We start from the raw sequence: 20,641 nt of genomic DNA, 5'->3' as shown, positions 1-20,641 counted from the left end.
TTCTGAGCACCTGAGTGGCCTCCATGGAAGTAGTGAATTTTGTTCCTGGCCTGAAAATCTAACACACGTGAAGCAAGCGGAAGGTTGCTAATGCTTGGTAAATGGGCACGTTTGCTCTAAACTAGTTTGCTTACATGGTTGCAGAGTTCTGCTCTGGCTGATGCTCTGAAACCTTGGCTGGGCACTAACAGAGCATTTGCTTCTCCTTTTTAAATGTCTGCTTCCATAGCGCTTTGTTGTGGTTTTCAAATGGCAAACCCCTACCTCTCCACTAGTTCAAATGTGTCTGTTCTATTTCCAGGTTCCTTTTGGGGCATATCTGTCAGTTCTTAAAAGCCTGAGGGGAGGGCATGATTCTCCAAGGCAACTGATGAGTCCAGAAATTAACTTACTTGCTATAGCTAAGATCTTGCAGAATTTGCAAGTAGCTAAAACTTGTTTCTTAGTATAGAAGTGTGGTTTGTTTCTTTCTTCCAAAGTTTTTTCACCTTCTGATAGTGGAAAGCTTTAAAGTATTGTTTGCTCTTTGCAAATCTACCTGAAAAAGCATTGCTAGGTTTGCTGTTCCGCTCATCTGACTCTGAAACATCAAGCTGGTGATGAGTTGTCATTGATGAAAATAGTTTACTAGTCAACTTTCTCATTTTGAAGCTACCAGTTCTGTGTCCTGATTGACAGGTTCTCATGCTATATAATTACGTTGTCAAGAGAGGTGCTTATTTTAATTAAAAGTAAAGTAGCTACTCTAATATAGTCACTAACATAACTAGAATTATTCTATATAGGTAAAGGAGTAAAGTTTGTATGTAAACTGAGTTCCTGGAAGCAGTGACTATGTGCACTGGGTTGCCAAACGAGCTCCTTCTGTTTTCATGGATGTATCTGCTGTAGTTGCTACTCTCCATAACCTGTGATGTTTTATGCTCCTTGCTCAAATTTCATCTTGCTTTTTGAGTAACACTAGCTAACGTGTTGGTCTTGGGGCACTTCTCTGCAAAGTCAGTTTGCTTGCAGCAGATGCCATCCAGCCGGTCTTGTGGGCATCGGGATGTGTATCTGAGTAGCAGAAGCCACAAAGCTGGCCTCCAGGAGTTCTACTGGAGAAGGTCTTTCCAGTGCTATTTATGACCTGATTTATCCTTCTTGATAACTCTTGTGAAATAACAGAGCAGAGTTGCTGAGTGTAAGTCTTGCTCCTTTCTGCCAGACCATTTCCACAAGCTTGCATTGTTTCTGCTGTTCTACAGAAAGTTTAACTCAGAATTTTCAAGGTCTACTACAATAAACTTCTTGATCTATGCATGAGATACGATACGGATGTAACACATTAAACACTAGTTAATGGCTGCTTATTTTACTCTTCAATGAGGGCTTTTTTTGATTAACTTAATTTCAGAATCCGTCCTCTATGGTCTTACTTTCCCTCCTACCCTCTCAGATGCGTATGTATATATAAGGCAAAATGCTGTGAGTTCATGAAGGTACCGAGGGCCTGCACAGCAGTATTACAACCATAATTAAGCTGGACTGGATCTCTAAAAAGCTTTTCTTACAGCATGACTTGAGCTCTTTCTTATCTCCTGGTTTGTAGTACCAGTGTTCGTACTGTACAGTTTTCTTCACAAGCAATAACAGAAGAAATTATCTTAGAAATGAAAGCGAAAATTCTCACATAAGCACAAGATCTGTTATTCTGGGAGCTGCATATATAAGACAAATGTGGAGTAGGATGAGTTTAGAGGAGCTGACGCGAGGACTAAGCGACTGAGGTGAACTTTTGTAGTGAAACTTCTCCCTTCTTGTGCACTCATCAGTCTTTCTTTCCAGGCTATGGCAGTGAGATGATCTTGCAGGAAGAATGAGGAGGTACAAAATACCTAATAAAAATGAGAATTATTGACTAATCTACTATATTAGAAATGTGCTATCCTTCTCTTCCTCCCAAGAGAAGGGACTCTTTAGCAAAAGCCAGAAAGCCATTATTTTTTGCGTTTTGCTCTTAGGGAGGTAGAAGCTGCTTTCCTTTCTGATGCATGTGCTATTAAAGGAAAGCAGCTGACAGAACAGCTGCTTGCCTTGCCTGTTTGGTTTGTGGCTTAGCAGTCAATATGCAACATAGAAAGAAAGTGCTTTGCTAACAGCCAGAGTTTTTGTACCCTGCCCCCACTTTGACTGTCTTTCCCTCTGTCCTCTGCCAAGTGAAAACAGGAGACTCTTCCCTGCCATGATTAATGAAACTCTCCTTATTTGGTGCTGCCTCTCCTGGTGTGCAGCACAGAAAATCCTCTCTTCTGTGAGACAGCTTGAAAACCAAGCTGTTTTCTGACTCTGGGCAGTTGCTTTTTTTAAAGTAGTTAAGGAATAGGTCATTTTAGAGCTAAAACTTACAAGTCTGTGCAGAGGGTGGGCAGACTCCTTTATTTTCCTTAGATAAGCATTTATGGGTTTTGGAGATGACATACCAGTCTTTTTTAGGTCTCTTATTTCAATGCTTGTAGGCCTGTGCAGAGCTAGACGCTTGAAAGTCCCTCACAGTTATTATCTATGAACTCATCTTCCATGTGGCTTTTTTGAAGGCCAGCCAACACCATTAATCCCCACCTTCTAGAGTCCCTAATCCCTGCTGGGGCTTATAGGAAAGTTATTCTTGTACTCCCAGTGAAGCTGCTCTGGCAGAGTATCTATCCTGCTGTAACTTAAGGCAAGTTTATTAATGTGACTTTTTATCAGCTTGGAAATGGTACAACTCATAATGTAGCAATCTAACTTGGACAGTCTTACCCCATCTTGCTGAGTGGTTAATAGTAGTGAAATTGCCCAAAGGGAGGGAATCATTCAGGAGGCTGGTGTTCTCTTATCTCATCTCAGTGTGCTTAAGTATAATTAACAACAGTAAAACGCTCTTTGCAGGCATGAATACATGCCACGTATTCTTTTTGGGAAAGGGCACAAGTGAAGTGAAGTCAGGGTTGGAAGTGGTCTGCCGGGGTCATTCTTTGCAGTTGTATCACTCTCTCTTCTCAGCCTGGCACTCCTAAAGCCTCCTGGCTCTGCTTTTTGTCCAGTTGTGGCTAGACTGGTGTAAGGCCCTCTTCCTACATGAGCCTCCCCCCTTCCCACTATCCTTAGTTGATCAAAGACTTTGGTTCCAAGGAAGCTTCTCCAAACACTCAAGACTGGTTCAGGTGGGCTTCCTTCCATTTGTTGTCCTTCTAGTGTTCACTTGTGATTTGGACAGGAGGGAAGTCTGAAATCGGTACTGTCAGTTCATGATTGTTCAGTCTTGTCAGTTTTGGTAGCATTGGTCAGCTCTGCCTGTGCTAAATCTTCCGTCTGTTGAAGTGGTTTATTAGGCGGCTTGGGGCCCTTGCTGTCAAAGGAAACTGCGCTACCTCTCCAGTGGTACATACCATGGAGAAATTGCAAAATTCACTTCAGGCTTTCAGACAAATCCAGAGCAATTTAAGTCTCATTCCCAGCGATGTGGTAGAGTTAATCTCTTGGATGTCTGGAGTTTTCTGTCTCTACAAGTTCTGTGACCAGAATCAAGTTCTTCAAAGCCAGATAGTAAAAGAAGTTGCTGTTTTGACTTTGCTGAGCTGTTAAGTGTGCTGATAAAGAGCATTGTAGGCTTCATGCCTAGAGTTCCCATGCATCATCTTCTGGAGACATTGCATGCAGTTACTTCCCTGCGTAGGAAAGAAGGCAAGTTTTGCAAAAAGTATCTCTTCTCCCTGAGCAAAGGAAGAACTGAATTAAGGCCAAAAGGGAGTATAACCGATGGCAAACCTGCAGCTGAGACTCTGAGATCTGAGTTAGCAACCACAGTCTCACTGTGCAGTACAGCGGTCTGTGCACGCTGGACTTCATACTGAGATCTTTGGAAGAAGCAAGGGCCAATCTGTACAGCGTAAATGCTGTGTTCCAGAGAAGTAATGCTTCTGAACGTGATCATCCTTGAGTCCCATGATGTTATCTTAGGGAGCCAGCAACAGGTAAGTCCAGCCTTCTTGGGTTCATCAGCAACTCTGAACACTTTCAGAGCAGTAACTGGGCCTATTTCATGACCTTTCATGTCCTACTTAAAGCAATACTTTGGGAACAAGTTCTCTAAAGGGGAATACATGAATGAATAAATAAAACATGATGCAGTCATCTCTACTTTCATAAAAATCAATGTTAGACGTTAGTGTAGATGATCTGATGTCACCCACAAAAGGACGGGTTTTTATCCTTAAGGGAGGAAGTCTAGTATTCCAAACTAGAGTTGGATAATAAATTTAATAAAATATATTTATCCAGAGTGCTCTGAGAGTTCTGAATTATTATGTGTCTGTAGCTGCTGTTGATACGCTGTCTGCCTGTTTTGGTGCTTACGGGAAAGTGCAGTAGGGCAATATTCTTGCCATATGTGAATAATAACAGGTCAGCCGTTTCCAACCGATGGAGAGGCATTGTGCATTTCTGTTCTTCCCCCTCCTGACATCCTAATCCTTTACTAGGAAATAACTATAAGGAGAAAAATATGAGCCCAGAGACTTTAACAAAAAAACCCAACCAAACAAAATTGAGCAAGAAAAAGCCCTTTTCATCTGGCTCTTTCCCTCCTTCTGTTTCATGAGGCAGAAGTTTACTTGCTGCATCCCAGCTGGTGGCCACACATTGCTGGGTGGGATTGGGAGCGTGGTGCTCTGGATGGGGAGCTCTCAGCTAGGATCAGCAGCTCCTAGCCATGTGACTGCTGCTGTTGCAGCTCCATCAGTTGGTCATGACAACTCTGGTGGCAGTACGCTAACAAAAACCCAAATATTCTTACAAGTAGCGACAACACGTGGAAGCTTTTTTAGATAATATTTGCTTTTATCTTCAAGCTGTATTTTCATATACCTTTCCATGCAGGAAGAAGAAGGTGAGGGGTAGTGAGAAACTAACATCTTGTGCATATACATGAAATTCTTGCTTTTGGAGCTGACCTTCGGGATTAATTCTGGTTGTCTTCATAGTTTTGCAAGTCAAGCTTTTCCTATTGTACTGACTTCTGGCCTCACACTGTAGACAAATTGAAGCAATTGCAGACGAGTAATAACTTGTGGGTCTTTTGAAGCAGCAGGAGGAAGACCTTCAGTAAGCAGGATCAGTGGCTGCCTTTCCATTGCAGGACTAGTTGGGACTCCTAGAGCTAGCCTCATAGTAATTTTAGTTCTTAAGTTAAGAGCAAGAGAGTTACTTGAAAATTTGAATGAACAAGATTGGCCATTGTGTATCAGAGATGCAAATTCTGGAATTATTCCTCAATTTTTTTACATAGCCTTGTCTCGTTTCTATTCTTAGCAAAAGCCACTGCATAAATGAAATTCCATGTCCACTGCAGGACTGCACTACTGTGTGCTCTCCACAGTACTTTATCCTCTGTCTAGGACAGCAATGGGTCCTTTCCAAAAGTGTACGTGTGGCCAGAGAGGTTGGGGGGATTGTTTTGCTTTGGTTTTAAAATTTGCCTTCAAGATACAAAATGGAAGTGCTTTAGGACTTGTCTTGTTCTATTCATAGGCTTCTGATCATTGGTTTCTAAAGCATGAACAGTAGTTTTCAAAGAATATCAGAATCCCAAATGACTGAGGTTGTCAGGGACCTCTAGAGATAATTTAGCGTTTGATACAGCTGTAAATGTATATAGCCCTTTCATAAGGTATTTCAGTGTTTAGTAGCTGTTACAATAGTCTTTCTTCTAGCCAGCTCCAATGCAATGTTTATTTGCATTTGGGAGGTTTTCATTACCTGGTGGTGTGCGGATTTTGTAACTTATCTCAAATGCACTCTGCAGATCTGCCTAATGTTGGAGATGTAACTGCCATGACAAGAGCTGCAAAGCTGATGTCTGATCGTTGTATTTGTTAGGCTGGGCACCATCCTCTTCAGAAAGACAAACCATGCTGGTTTTCCTCAAGTTACCATTTGTCTATCTATACTTGAGAAAAGTAGACTTGTCCTTGTTGCCATTACCTCCCCTGGATGGCCTTCTCCTGGTCCCTGCAGCTTCTTTTGAAGTCCCTTTACTTTAAAGAAAAATGGTTTCTTTATTGTTAAATCAAGTACAGATAATTTTAAGTAAGTGAATGTTTACATCTAAAAAGAGTGGTTATAAACTGAAATGTAGCTTTAGTAAACCTGAAAAATTTTGGACTGTCAGCTTGCAAGCTGACTTTAATTATGACTTTTACATTGACAGTGAGTAGGAGATTCACATGTGGAGAGAGGAGGTTATTTTACAGCTTTCCTCTGGCTAGTTCAGGATTTCTGCCCAGTTATCTTTGTAGACTTCATCATTTGATGAAGTGTAGGCTCTCCAAGGTATGAATGTCTGAAAGGCAGGAAAAAAATAGTAGTTGTCTGAAATCTCCAGGAAACTGAGAGAATCTTTTTAACATTACTGAAGAGGCACGAATACTGGGAGACTGACTGCTGCCTTACTTTGCTAATTCGCACGCTATCTGAATAATTGAATATGGTGAAAGCATGCCTCATTGGCTTTATTATTGCTTTCTTAAAGGAAGTCTAGTTGATGAAAATGTTTCAAGCTTATGGAGCAGAAATGTTCATTAAAGACTCAGATGCAATCTAGTTGTAAAGGTTGGGTATATTTGCAGTACCAATTAACAGCAAAAATAATGCTTTACTTTAAACACTGGAGAAATGGCTCATATCCTAAGTAATGAAACCCTACAAATCGATGGATACTCTTTGGAGGTATTGAATAAAACACAGAATTATGTAGACTCTTACAAGGCATCATGAAATTGAAATAACTGCACTTTTTTTAAGCCACCAACTTTGAAATTCTGAAGTTGCAACTTATAAAGTTGAAGGTATGGCATTAAAAAAAAAAAACGGTCTTTGTCAGCTAGAGCTTGTTTTGTTCAAATGACTTTCCCTGTCATAGTCTATTGGCCTTGCTGTGGCGGTTTCCGTTCTGCTCTGACAGTTGCTCTCTGTTTATTCAAAATATTAACATGCCCATGAAAGTGAATGACTAATAGCATTAACGAAGCACAGTTGGCATGCAGGCCGTGCTCACCACCTGCAGTGCTCGCAGCCCCCCTGCCTGCAGCCATCCTGAGCATCTTCTGCAGAGTCACTTCAGTTGCTTCAGATTTTCCTGATTCTCTAGTACGGGTCCCAGCTGAGACCGTAACTGCTTCCCAGCTTGTCTTTGTGGCCACTGCCTGGAAAAGTTTACGAACCCACCTGAAGGATAACTGGGTTGGTTTCCGTCGTGTCTGTGTATGGATCAATATGCGGCTTTCACATCTTAGAGCGTATCACTAAATGGGAAGTTGACAAACAAGCGTACTGCAGTCAAGCTTCTGCTCAGTTGTTTTGTGCCTCTTGTGTTTGTTTTCCTCTTTTGCCTGTCCCCTTCCACTTCCTTAAGCTTGTTTCCTTTTTTGACTTAGGCTTTTTTACTTATCCAAAGTACATATATATGTGCATTCCACCATACATATACATGCATTCAGTTTAACTGAATCAAGGTAATGTTTTTGCTGATATTCATGCCTGCTCACAGGTTTACACCAACCATCCTCTCCCAAGTGAAAGACCAGCAGTGCTTGGAGCACTCATTTTGTTTTCTGCTTGGATCTGTCTTAGCTCCTTGCGTGCCTAACGTTCAGTTACCCACGACTGAACGGGCTACAGGCAGCTTGAGAATCTTGGGGATTGTTTCAGTGTGTGTACAGTGCCACTCAGAGCTTGTTTAACCTGCTTCGTTGTGTAGGCTTTTTGCTATAGGAAAAGCAGCTCAAGTGAGAATAGCAGTCTGAATCAAAAGCTGAGGGAAAGGTTATTAGTGACCTGATAAGTGGAAGTCGTGAGATAATCAGATGTGGAGGAGGAAATGACTCTGAGCAAACTGTGTTATGAGGAAGGAATAGTGGCTGAAGCTCTGCCTCGGCTTTGAAATTCTGTTGACAAGCTGAATCACAACTTCATTAAACCTATCTAAAGTGAGAAGTTAAAACATCATGTTTATTATCTCGTGTGTGGCCGTAAATTGATTGTGGAAGTGAACCGAGATTTGCATCAAGCCTTTGGAGCTATTTTATGGATATGAGTTCAGTGGCACTGACTTCTGTATAGAAGCCCAGACTTCTTAGGGACACCCTGCCCTGTCCCCAATCCTCTGTAGACCCTCGCGTCCATCACCGGTTCCCAAACTCTGCCTGTGTGGTGGATACCATGTACTGCGGCTTGGTAGTCCTGAGTGGAAATGCCTACGTTGTCCTTGTGTTTCTCTGTGGAGGCAGTAATAGGAACTTTTTTCCCTTTACTTTAGTTCTGCACTTCTTGGCTTGTTATCTGTAGGAGCTTGGAGGTTCTGGGACTTATTTAATGTATTCTATATACTTAAAATTAGCCAGAGAGCCATTGGAGAATTTGCGCTGAGAAGGAAAAAAACTCTACAAGTGCTTTGTCTGTTGTAGCAATCCAGGCGTAAAACCAACAAGTGCCTCAAATCTACCTTCTCTGTACTTGACACTTCTTTTGTCCTTCATAAAGGAGGGGAGGCATTTACTTAAGCTGTATAAATAATAGTTGGAAACTCTCTTGCTGTATTTATGTATTGTCTGAAGGAGAATGTGGTTTTGTATGACATGACTCTTACTGAAATCCTGATGTTGCGGAAAGTTCAAACATGCATTTGAAATTAGTAATAAGATATTATATGTGATGCCTTACAGAAGCGGACCCTTAGCGTGACGCTGAGGCTGGCAGCACGAGTGGTGTAGCAGACTGGAGCTGGAAACTGCTCTCTGGAGCAATGGGAAACAGAGAGCAGTTTCCTATTTGCTTCAGCCCATAGGAGTTAAGAGAAAGCTGCGAACTGCACTCCGGTTTGAACAACGGCTCAAAGCTTGAAATCGGTGTTTGATTTTTACTATGGAAATATCTATAGTCTTCTACTTACCACGTACATCGTCATACCACTTGTTATCAGGTACTTACGCTTGTCTAGCAGATCTTGAGTATCCAGACTGGATGGCCTTCCCTCTACCAGTGAGATGGTAACTGTACATCAGTGCAATTCCTGAATATAAGCGAATAGAATATTTCAGCTGGGAGGGACCTGCAATGATCATCTAGTCCAACTGCCTGACCACTTCAGGGTTGACCAAGTTAAAGCATGTTATTAAGGACATTGTCCGAATGCCTCTTAAACACTGACAGGCTTGGGGCATCGACCACCTCTCCAGGAAGCCTCCTTCAGGGTTTGACCACCCTCTCGGTGAAGAAATGCTTCCTCATGTCCAGTGTAAACCTCCCCTGGCGCAGCTTTGAACCATTCCCATGTGTCCTGACCCTGGATCCCAGGGAGAAGAGCTCAGCACCTCCCTCTCCACTTCCCCTCCTCAGGAAGCTGCAGAGAGCAATGAGGTTGCCCCTCAGCCTCCTTTTCTGCAAACTAGGAGAACTATACTTCTGGACACCCATTCTGAGGCTGTTGCATTGGTTTTTCTAGTAAGTGAGTTGAGCATGAATTCGTGAGTTTTGCTGGAAAGGCTTTATTAAAGGTCCCTTAACCTGCATCTCACTACCTCTGAGAAGAAGCCTCTAGTAATTTGAGTGATTTCCTGCGGCTCAGAACATCCGCAAAAATAAAGCAGAGATCTTACCTTGTTTAAAACAAAACAACAACAAAAAAAAACCCCAAAATTAATCCCACTGGTTCACACTGTGCCTGAAAAAAGTTATAAAAAATTAAACTAGGTCATAGATTTGTTGAGCCCAGTCATGGAATGTAAAAAACATTAGCAACTTGATTCACTGATGTGTCTTCTCCTTTTGAAAGATAGATGCAGACATCCTTTTCATGGAAGACGCCCTTCACGATACTGCGAAGGAAGATGACTTAGCATATATCTGCTCCCTGGTATCTTGTTTTCTTATGCCTCAACAGCCACTGCTAAGTGCTCATGAGAGCCTCGTCTAAGAAAAGCAAGCTGACTTACGACTAGAGAAATGGGAATTATGACTGCACTGTCCCCGTTTCTTCCAGTCAGGGATTTTGTTCTGTATGTAGTTAGGAGCTAATTTTAAAGGAGCAAGTGGATCTGATGAAATAATAGACCTGCTTCTCATAAATCTGTGTATTAGAGTGTCTCCTTTAAACAAACAAAAGTGAGGAAATGTGGCTTTGTTTCTTATTCCTCTTAGATGTGCTACTTTTGTGAATAGATTTCTCTTACCTCTTTGGCATAAAGGTTGCTCGAACTTCATTTTGGTAGGGGAGAATATAGCATTAATACAGCCGCTAACTATCCAAATCAGTGTTAAGTGGAAGAGCAGAGGCTGAGTACAGCTCACTCGGTACAGGATGAGACGTGCATCCACTTCAGGAGACCAGCGGCCTCGCAGGACTCCCTGCAGCGGGTCGAAGTGCTGCGTCACGGCGGGGCTGGCAGGCAGCAGCCGCTCTGCCTTGTGTAACTGGCAGAGGGTGGTACCTGTCGTGTGTACGCTTCACTAGGAAAAATCTTCTGTCCCCTCTGCCAAAAATCTGAGGGAAGTCAGTCAATGTCTTGTGCCAAGTATGATTCTGTTTAAACAGTTTACAGGTTTTCAAGTATATTTTTTTTTTTGTGGGCAGCATCCCCTGCCCGCACTTGCCTGCTCTCCCTGCATCTCTCTGAGATGCACAGAATCTGGGTCAGACTGATCATAACTTTAAATTCAAAGACTCTGCATGCCCAGAGGCATGTACACAACAGTGCAGTTAAGGAAGCTACAAAATGGAAATACAAAGTTCAGGAAATAAATTCCACTCTTCCCTAGATGGGAAACTAGAGGCTTATGCAAGTAAGAGTTGTTTGTATTGCTTCTGCTTTCAGAGGGTGGCTGGATGAGATGATGTTTCTTGAAAGTTATTCCACTTAAAGTAAAACTTCTGCAAGGAAGTGCCAGTCTAACTTCTTTGGGATCTCTAGGATGATGTGAGTCTGTGACTCTCTAAATCGGTTCACAGAGCACAAGTTTTGCATTAGCAAACTTCAACCTTGTGGATGTGGTCAAACATCAAATAAGATGGTGGGAAGACCCAGAAAGGAGCTATTTTGAAAGGGAGGGACTAACTGAGTTGCGTAAATAGCAGGAGCTCTTTGGAATGAGATGCCAGGACAGGGGGTCTGTAATATAGGTAATAAATGAACATAACTCTTCTGTATCTTTCAGGTTAGCTAACAAAAAGATGGATTTTATTGATCAAAACTTTGTGTGGGTACACAAAGATTCTGAGCGTAAAAAAAGAACAGATGGGGCAAATACTGGGTATAACAGATAAGCTGTTGCTGGAACAGGAAGAGGTCTGAATAATCCTTTTTTAAAAAAAAAAAAAGGTGCAAATGAAGGGAATATTATTTATTTGCTGTGGAATAATTTGAAGATTTCCTGGAATGGATTGAGGAAAGTCTCGCTACAGGAAAACTCTTTTCCTCATCTGTAGTACAGCTGTCACTGTGGGACTGATAATGCTATGGTCTGCTCCTTTCCCCACCTTTCCTCTGAGCAAAATACTTACTCAACTTGGCGTTCTTCAGGGAGGACTTGACTGTCCTCTGAGGCTCCTCCAGAGATAGAAATCTTGAATCATGCAGGTTGGTGTTACACCATCGCTGCTGTTACTCCCTCTGCTCCTTAACAAACAAGAGGGCCTTGGCAGCTGTCTCACAGCTGAAGAATTATTTAATACATTTTTAAACTGCTGCCTTCTGAAACCTCAGTTGTTCCTCAGTTTTGCCTTTTCATCTTAAAAGTTAATGTCAGAATTCATATTCCTTGTGCTCTAATATCTGATCTGCATGGCTATGTAATGCACGGTGTATTAAGGTACTTGATGAAGATTCTTGAATGCTTCCTGTGCATAGCTAACTTCATTCCATATGAATGAAAATGGTATAGAAAGCATCTAAGCTGGTCAACACATGAATATGCTTCAGATTTGCTTTCTACCCTTGGGCAGAATCTGTGCAGTATACTTATTTTCCTTTTGTCTTAGTTAACTCTATAAGCCTGAGTTCAAACTGGGAGTCTGGGAATTAGTGTAGGCTGGCTGCTTTAACACCAGAGATGGAAAGTGGAAAAATTGCTTCTAGTCCAATTCTAGTGGTGTTCTGGCTGTCCTCTGACTCTGCCTGGGCTGGGAAGGCTTCCTGCAGCAGAGTGGTGCTCGGGGTTAGGGCAGCCAGTTATTTGCCAGGCACTTTTACATGCCTCAGATACCAGTTCTGTATTTGCTACAAAAATGCAAAATGGCTTTTATTAGTTATGCTGATTTATTTAATTTTTTTATACATAGTTTCTGCATTCCTTATTAAGTTAAATATAGACAAGGGAATGTCCTGCTGATAAGTCTGCATAACCTCATTATTATTTTTCCCCAGAAACTAGATTGCTTTAGTGTCCTAGTTCCTATGTAGGTCTGAAATAGAGACATTGTCAATGCTATTTTATAGTAACTATTTCATAAAGTGCTACCACATTAATGTGGACCAAAAAAAGCATGTTGTGAATCCATCAGTTGCTTGTGATGGCATATTCATGTGCTGAAGGATGGTCTGGGTGGGATTAGCCTTGATTGGGGTTTAAGAATTCCTAACTGCTTCCCTAACCCCACTCACACGGCCACTCCTGTCACCACCGGGGCTTTGGGGCCATTTGCTCTGCTAATTGAAGTGCAATTGTTTAGGTCTAGAGGAAAGGTGACTGAGTATCTCAATGGAACAAGGATTAAATAATTTCTGGGCCATCTAAATACTGCTTACAAGCTTGCTCTGACTACAAACCGATGTTTATGGCAATGCGAGATTCTGCGTGGTCTGGTGTTGGCTGTAGATGGCTACTGGGTTTGGATTATGCAGGGGAGGGGATGCTAAATGTTAAAAGGCCTCTCTATAAAGTAGTTGGGTAATAGTTTCCATTAGAGTGGGAGGATGGCAATGACTTGCTATTTGGACAGACCCTAAATTAAGCTGTCAAGAGGAAATGCTGCTAAAAGGCCACTGGTGTTCCTGAAACTAAAATAGCAGAAATGTTTAATCCGAAGTGAACGTGTGAAAATTGTAAGCTGATAGTTCAGTTTACAGACTGTAATCTACCGCTAACGAGCATTTGGAGTGAGGTTAGAAAGAGAGGTTTTCCTAAATGCTATTTACCTAAAGCTTCAGGTTCTTGATGGGTAAACCTTGCTGTGCTGGCGTTGGTGCAGAACCAAATATGATACTACGAACATGAAGGACTTGTGACCATCTGCAAAGTCTGAATCAGCCCAACCTGGCATGCCTGCTGTGAAGAACAGGAGTCAGATTTTTCTTTCGGCATCTGGTGTGTTCACTCCAGCCTTTGCTTGCTCATTCCCCAAATTATTGGATGTTCTGTAGCTATTTTCTGACTGTAGTCTTGATTCTTACATTTCCTAGTAGCATCAGGAAGCAGCTTGTTGAAAATTTTAAATATTGTTTTTCTTCCTTATGCTAAATGAAATTTTTCAGAAGAAAAGGATGAAATGTTCATAGCTCCAATTTTTTTTGAGATTGACTGACCGAAATGCTATCATTTCACTTTCAAGTTGAAAGCAAGGGAGGGCATGGTTGACAAGATTTCTTCCCACTTCTTCCTTCGAAGAGGCTGGCCAATGCAAAGACGAAACTTCTAGAAGTGACTTACTTCCCTGGCTGAAACTCAGTGAAGGGTAATGCGGTCAGTTGTGTGCAGATCTGTATACGATGATGTGTCTTGAAAATAGTCAAGAACTCTATTTGGAAGAAACTTCTTTTTAACAAGACTCTTTCACTTAAGTATAAAGATGACTTTTTTAATAACCGTAATTCATTCAGCTGTGACCCTGCAGAAAGGGTTAAGAGCTCCTAAGTGGTAATTCTTCAGGGCCTTTATCTAAACCAACAAAAACTGCAGTTGCTGCTGGAAGTCTTGATTTGGCTTGAAGTCTGACCTTTTATTGTTAAAGAAAAAAAGAATAGATTTAACTGAATTACTTTCCATAATATACTTGCATGCAATTACATAAACAACAATATCAGTGTAATACCATTGTTTACAAAGAATGTGAAATATTGCCTTATACAGGCTTGAGCCTGTAGGTATGTGTCAGTGACCATATACTGCTGACGAAGAATTTCCTGTAGTTCAAGGAGTAGGAGCCTTTGTGTTTTTGGAACAAGAGGATCTGTGTTCTGCCATCACCATGTAAGCCAGTGACCCTGGACTGCTGCACAGTGGCCACTTGGGTCAGGCCTTCGCTAACCAACACATACAAACGCCCATTGTGTTTTCTTGTGAGTGTGTCGGTGCCTCTTTACGTATGCAGTTCTGTATCTTCAGCTCTATTTCTATTTTTTTCCTAACGTGGCTTTGTGGTTCTTGTCCAATATAGTGAGGATTGGTTGTAAAAAGATGACTTGCTTTACCTAAGCTCCTTCATATCCTTTTGTTTGGATGAATTTGTTGTTGGAACTCTGAACTTGTTGCTTCCATGTCCTTGTTCTCTGATTCTCAACCAGGCATTGGCTTGCCAGACTCCTAAGACAGAGTAAATCTTTCATTAACAGGAAGAGTCTGCACAGATTGTCTATCTAATAGTGAATGTAATACAGGTCAGCATCAAATTGCTTTGTGCTTCCAAACACAAAGAGCAAAATTAAAGGAAGCTGAGCTACCATAGTAGGAGTTGCAAGTACGCCAATTTAGATACTAATGGCCCTTTATGGTTTTGGTTTTTACAGTTTGTACCAGACAATTTCTGCAAATGGCTAAAATGTATGACTAGAGCTTTTGATAGCTTTGCTGTTTTGATAGCGTTGTGCATACAGAACACTGACTAACGCTGCTCTGAAAGAAAGTTTCAGAAATGTGCCTTTTGTCCATCAGAAGTGGTGGGTTTTGCTCCCTTAGACAGCTTTCTATAAATTCATGTCAGTAGTTGTTGGCTGTTGTTCCTAATAATAACTTCAAAAGGATGAAACGTGAAAAAATAAATAATTGTTTATGGGTGCATTTGTTATGCCAACCTGAAAGCGTTAGCTGCAAAGCAGATGAATCAGTTCAGGTATATTTTCTGTTTAGTGCCAGGAAGTTAAATTGAATGCTGAGATACGAATCGGGGGGGAAAAGATAAATGGTGATTCTTTCTACTTTGTTTCCAATTTATAGCTTATATATAATGTGTACGTGTGTACTTTACTATATTTTTTTATGTAAGCACTATTAAAACTTCACCTTCCATGACAAATCCCAGGGCTAGAGTTGGGTTTGTTGGTATTAGCGAGGTTCGCTGAGGACATAAACATGCTACAGGACCCTATCAAAGGGATCAAAAGCATCACTGAAGTATACCTCAGAGATTATGTAAAATCCTAATCTCCATAGGGGAAGCTGGGTGGAGTCCAGCCCAAGAACTAAATTCGCTTGCGTCATTTGTCTTTCTGCTGCTGAGGATATGTAATTAACTCGCAGATCTGGGGCAAGGCAGAAATCAGTGTAAGATTGTGTTTATGCTGGACAGGTACTGGCTTTTTTCTTTTTTTTTTTTAAAGCTTCTGATAAAACATCATATGAAACGTAATGTTCATGCAGTAAAGCCTGATTTAGATGATGTAGGTGTTTGTTTCTGTACTGGTGTGGGGGTTTTGTAAACATCTGGGGATTACTGAGTGCTAAAGCAAATGTTTCTTATTGTGTTATGGCATAGGAGACACACAGTTGTCAACATCAAACTCTGAGTAAACTTAAAAGGTCTCTTATTAAAATGTTTGTTTCTTTTTCCCCACATCACTTTTCAGGTTGCAAAGGTGCTAAAGCATGGCTGACTTGGATCACAACCTCAGTCTTGCAGATGCTCTGACAGAGCCACCTCCTGAGATTGAGGAAGAAGTGAAAAGGGACTTCATTGCCACTCTGGAAGCAGAGAAATTTGATGATGTGGTTGGAGAAACAGTAGATAAAACAGACTATGTTCCTCTGCTGGATGATGATGATGCAAAAGATGGGAGCCAGGAACCAAAAAGCAAACCCCATGCAGATGGTATTCAGGTGGAACGTAAGTGTCTAAAGCACAAGACCAAAAAGCTGTATCACTTAAGCATCAGAGAACACATTTGCTTATTGTAGTACTGCTAGGCCTGCTAAAACAGGACTTTTATATGTTGCTGGTTTTAGTATGAACAATTTATTTTAAAAGCAAAGGTTGAGATCAAATCCTGTTTCTTGCTTTTCTACTCTACCTTCTGTTCAGTGCTTCAGCCTGTAAAATAAGCTATCATTACTAGTCCATGGAAGATGCTATTATTTATGTTAATATTTTGTGGGCTGCCTTGGGCTGCTCAGCACTGTCCAAAGTGTGTGACTGCTACACTTGCCATATATACAGTGCTTTCCATCTCAAAATACTAAACTGTGCAAGATACCACCACTCTGGGTAATGGCAAATCCAAGGCGTAAAGATCGATGACTTGCTGTTGCTGGTGAGGTCTGCAGGTCAGCATCTTCATAAGGTCCACACTGCTGGCGAGCTTCAGACTCGAATGTTTAATAGTTAAAGCTTTGTTTCCTCACTGATCCGAGGGTCTACTTGTTTTGACTTCTTGCTGCATGTATATCCTGATTGTGTGCATATATAGTAAAATGTGGTGCTGGTTATGAACATTTACTAGCCCAGTTGATATTTATTAGTGTTAATAGCTTTATCAGAAACTACTTAGGAAAAAGGAGAGGTTTAAACAGATACTTGCTTCCCTAGCTGAGTAAAAAGGAAAACAGTGAGATTTGGGGGTCATCCATTAGGTTTTTTTCTCAGTAAGCAATTTAAATTCTTTGTATCTTTGCCTGTGCGGTGTTCCCCCCCACCCAGCCAAGTGGGGCTACTCACCTGTGACAAGTAGTGCCTTGATTTATTTTTTTTATTTTTTTGGCCTTGATCTATGCTATGTAAGAGAAGAAAATGTTTGCTCCTAGACAGGTAACCTGATGACTTCTTTCAGAAGAATGCTTTTTCTTTTTTTGCCTTAATCTTGATGCTTATCAGCATTGATGAAAGTGGGATGTGCACAAGAACTGTAATGATCACCCATCAGAATAAACAGGACCTCCAGGACCACAGAATAGGGAATTATACAGTGGGGATTTCTGGTCTGTTTGAGGCGCTTATTTGCATTGTTTAGAAGTGTATAGAGTGCCCTATAATACAGAAAATGTAATTTTGAAATTTCCATACTGACATAGTTCATTAAATGGTAACAAACAAGTAGGAAGGATGGAAGTGGGCAAAGAGATTATAAAACTTTGAGCTTTGGTTAATTCAGATGTCTATTATTGTATTCAATTATTAGCATTGCAGAAGTGGGAGTAACAGAGAAACATGAAGACTTGTTAACACTTTTGCATGTGGTTTAAGGATATTTTAAAATAATGCTTCGTTCTAGAAGTTACAGGTTCTAAAACATTTCAACACAAGAATTTCTCAGTGTTAAAATCATGATCCAATATTAGTTTAAAATACACGTTCCTCGAGTTGTGTCCTCCCAGATGTGTATCCCTTCAACACTACCATCATAACTCACTATTTCAAATAACTTCAGGTTCTTGAAGCAGGTATAACGAGGCATTTTGGGTTTGCTTAGTAATTAGAACTTGCTGAACTGCCCTGTGAGAAGACTGCCAGTTCCTGTGTGCAGAACTGAGGCAGAGATATTGGGGTGCTAACGCAGGTTACCTTTGGGCCAGACTCTTCTCTTATCTGCATCCCTTGGGTTTTCTAACCCCCTTCCCCTCCCTAGTGCCTCCCTTGGCTGTACAACCAGGTGTTTGCTTGAGCGGAACTTGTTTCTCTCCTGCATGGCAAAGTGGGGGATTTGTGGGGCAATTTCTTGTTCTTGGTTTGGAGATTTGTTTTTCCCTTTTTTGGGATAGCTGGAGAACAGTTATGAGCATTACCTAAATCTTTGGCAAGATGAAGACAAGACCCTAACTGAAGAAATTGGAGAGCTTGCTTGCCTTGAGTGTGTAAGATAATGTTTTTCGGTTTTCCCACCTTGTACCAGGAGGGGAAGGGCTACCAAGCTCCGCAGTTTAAAACAGTCAGTTTACTGCAGGCCAGTTTTAGGATTTGATCCTGTTATGTCTTAATTTGCCTGATCAGGGAAAAACAGAAGTGATGAGGATACCTATTCTTCCTATGAGATTTCTTCAATGTTTGTAACTTTAAAAAAATGCAGTAAATCTAATGTACTTGCTTTTATTGAGGCTCTAGCATAAATGAGCCTGGGTGAGATATTGCAAGGTCCTAATGGGGGTGTTAGGTGTTGTTCTAGTGCAGTGCTTTGAGTAGAACATGAAGTTTTTGGGGAGGGGGGACTGCTACGTGAAAGGCAGCAAGAGTTCCATGTCCTGGCTCCAAATACGACTGCAAATAGCTTTGTTTTCCTGAGGGAGAAGCTTTCATGGATTGGGCTTTTCAGCCCCCGCTTGTTAATTTATTTATGTTAAAAGGCACGAATGTGTTCAGACAGCACGGTCTCTGCTACTGAGATTGCCTTTCCCCAGTCAGAAGAGGTTTAATCATATGTCCCGTCAGGCTCTAGCTATTCCATCTCTGCTCAAGGTTTTTCTTTTACTTTTTTCCTAAACCCAGGACCCAGGTTAGACAAGTTTAACGATCACATGGGCCCCCATCGTGTACCTGGGTGAACCATGTGACTACAGAGACATCATGAGGAGTTGTATGGTCACCTACAAATTTGTCCTAGAATAAAGCTCTAACACAGTTAACTTTTAAAGTTGGAAAGGCATAGCTTAAGAAGAAAGGGTTTTACTCTTTCTAGCACCTGGATGGACGTCATAATTGGGAAATTCTGGGGTAATCCTCTGATGACATTGTGGGCTTCACATAACACTGAAGGATCGCTTTGGGTGTGTGCTACACTGTTTGCAGCTAGCTTTCCTTATCTAGTTCCAAGGCTCCAAGGAATTTAGAGGATACTGTGGAGCTTCCAATTAAAGTCGTGGCAGCAGTTTTCGTTAGGGTGCGCATGTGAGGTAAGGGATACGCATCCTAAAGTGCGAAGCAAGAGATGTTTGGGTGGGAGCAAGTTCCAACTGAAAGGAAAATACTGTGCTTTAATAGCTTGCAGCAGGCAGCAGTGCTCCTGTGAGATGTTTTAGTTCAAGTGAGGACCAATATTGTTTCTGAAATGTTTGGTTGTGTTGTTGTTGAGGAATTGTGTACAAAGCTAGGTCTGCAGCATAATTGTTCCTGGCCTTGTACACAGTAAATGCATGTTTTGCATTCTTGCACTCACTCAGTTCACAAACCTGATGATGAGTCTTAACTTTGTATAGTTTTTTTTAATAGGGAAAGAAATACTGAGCATGATGTAAGTGACAAAGTTCTTTTGATTTGCTATGGGCAATGGCTTTGGGGCTTTTTTCCAAGCACATGTGTCACCACGAGATGGCTCTGCTGGCGCTGCGTGGTGCTGCTGGACAGACACTGCTGCACAGCAGAGCAGGCCATCCTGCCCTGGTATGAACAAAACACAGCTCCAGAGCCTGAAACCCAAGGCCAACCCACAACATTTCCCTTTCCTTTTATCTCCCTGTCTGCGCTAGGAGTAAGTGCAACACTTTGTCACATATGAAACCAAGGATGGGGAATGTTCCATATACCCCAAAGTTTCAGAGGGATTAAAAAAAGTCAGCAAACGTGTTGATACTTGCATTTTTATCTCATATGATATATTGAACACCTTCTTCCTCTGAAAGTCTGTCCATTCCAACCCCAAAGTTGTTAAAACCTCTGGTTAATATAAATCCCTATATTGTCTTTTTGTATATAAGTATTGAGCATGATCTGAGTGCACAAGGTCTTTAATCTGCCCATGTTCCTTGCAGCGGGTTTCTATCAGACACTTGCTAACCAAACATTAAAAATAGTTCAGAGACCCCCAGGCAATAGCAAAGGTGTGCTCCTAAGCTGTCTGACTCCTGTGCTCTGCCCCAGATTTCAGCTGCTCTCCCAGCATCTCGTGGCCCAGCTGCAGAAACTGCAAGTTCATTTCAGCATAGGGCCTTGTACCAGTAGTCTGTCGGGAGCATATTTCAGAGTGAGGGTGTTTTTTTTGTTTGTTTGGTTTTGTTTAAAATGCAGATTATATTATGAAGCTGCCCAGATCTTGGGTTGAGTTGCTTAACTATGTAATACACCCCTATTTTCTTGAGGAGGGAGCGCCTTAAGTATTGTCTTGATAAGCCAAAGTGTTCTTGAAACTTTTTCTATGTTTTATGAAACAAAGTGGTGAAATTAATCTAATTGTTACAATTCACAAAGAAAAAAAAAATTTTTTCTAGCTGAGTTGCTTTACACTGGTTTAGCTTCATTCAGGTAATATTTGTGCTCGATTAGTGAACTTCACCTGGGGTTCTCTAACAGTCATCTTGGATTCAATTCCATCAGAGGCAGCCAGTGATCAGACAAGGTGATTAAACCTTCGAGCTTCAGCTTCCTATTTCAGAAGGAGAGGTGTGAAGGGGGAGAGGGATCTTAGTAGAAATCCGTATGGCAGGTCTTTTTCTGCTC

At 41.4% G+C, this 20,641-nt stretch overlaps 1 protein-coding gene across 3 annotated transcripts in view; it reads left to right on the top strand.

The window, feature by feature from the left end:
* Window positions 1–20,641, top strand: part of MAP4 (microtubule associated protein 4) — a 166,683-nt gene that overhangs the window by 37,505 nt on the left and 108,537 nt on the right. For all 3 annotated transcript variants that reach the window (XM_075144438.1, XM_075144437.1, XM_075144436.1), the window contains one exon: window positions 15,852–16,108. In XM_075144438.1, the coding sequence (XP_075000539.1) occupies window positions 15,871–16,108 (238 nt within the window). In that variant the 5' untranslated portion in view covers window positions 15,852–15,870. The remainder of the gene's footprint in view (window positions 1–15,851; window positions 16,109–20,641) is intronic.

Source organism: Calonectris borealis, chromosome 2 (genome assembly GCF_964195595.1).
Source record: "Calonectris borealis chromosome 2, bCalBor7.hap1.2, whole genome shotgun sequence".
Classification (NCBI taxonomy): Eukaryota; Metazoa; Chordata; class Aves; order Procellariiformes; family Procellariidae; genus Calonectris; species Calonectris borealis.
This window is presented reverse-complemented; position numbering and strand designations above follow the sequence as displayed.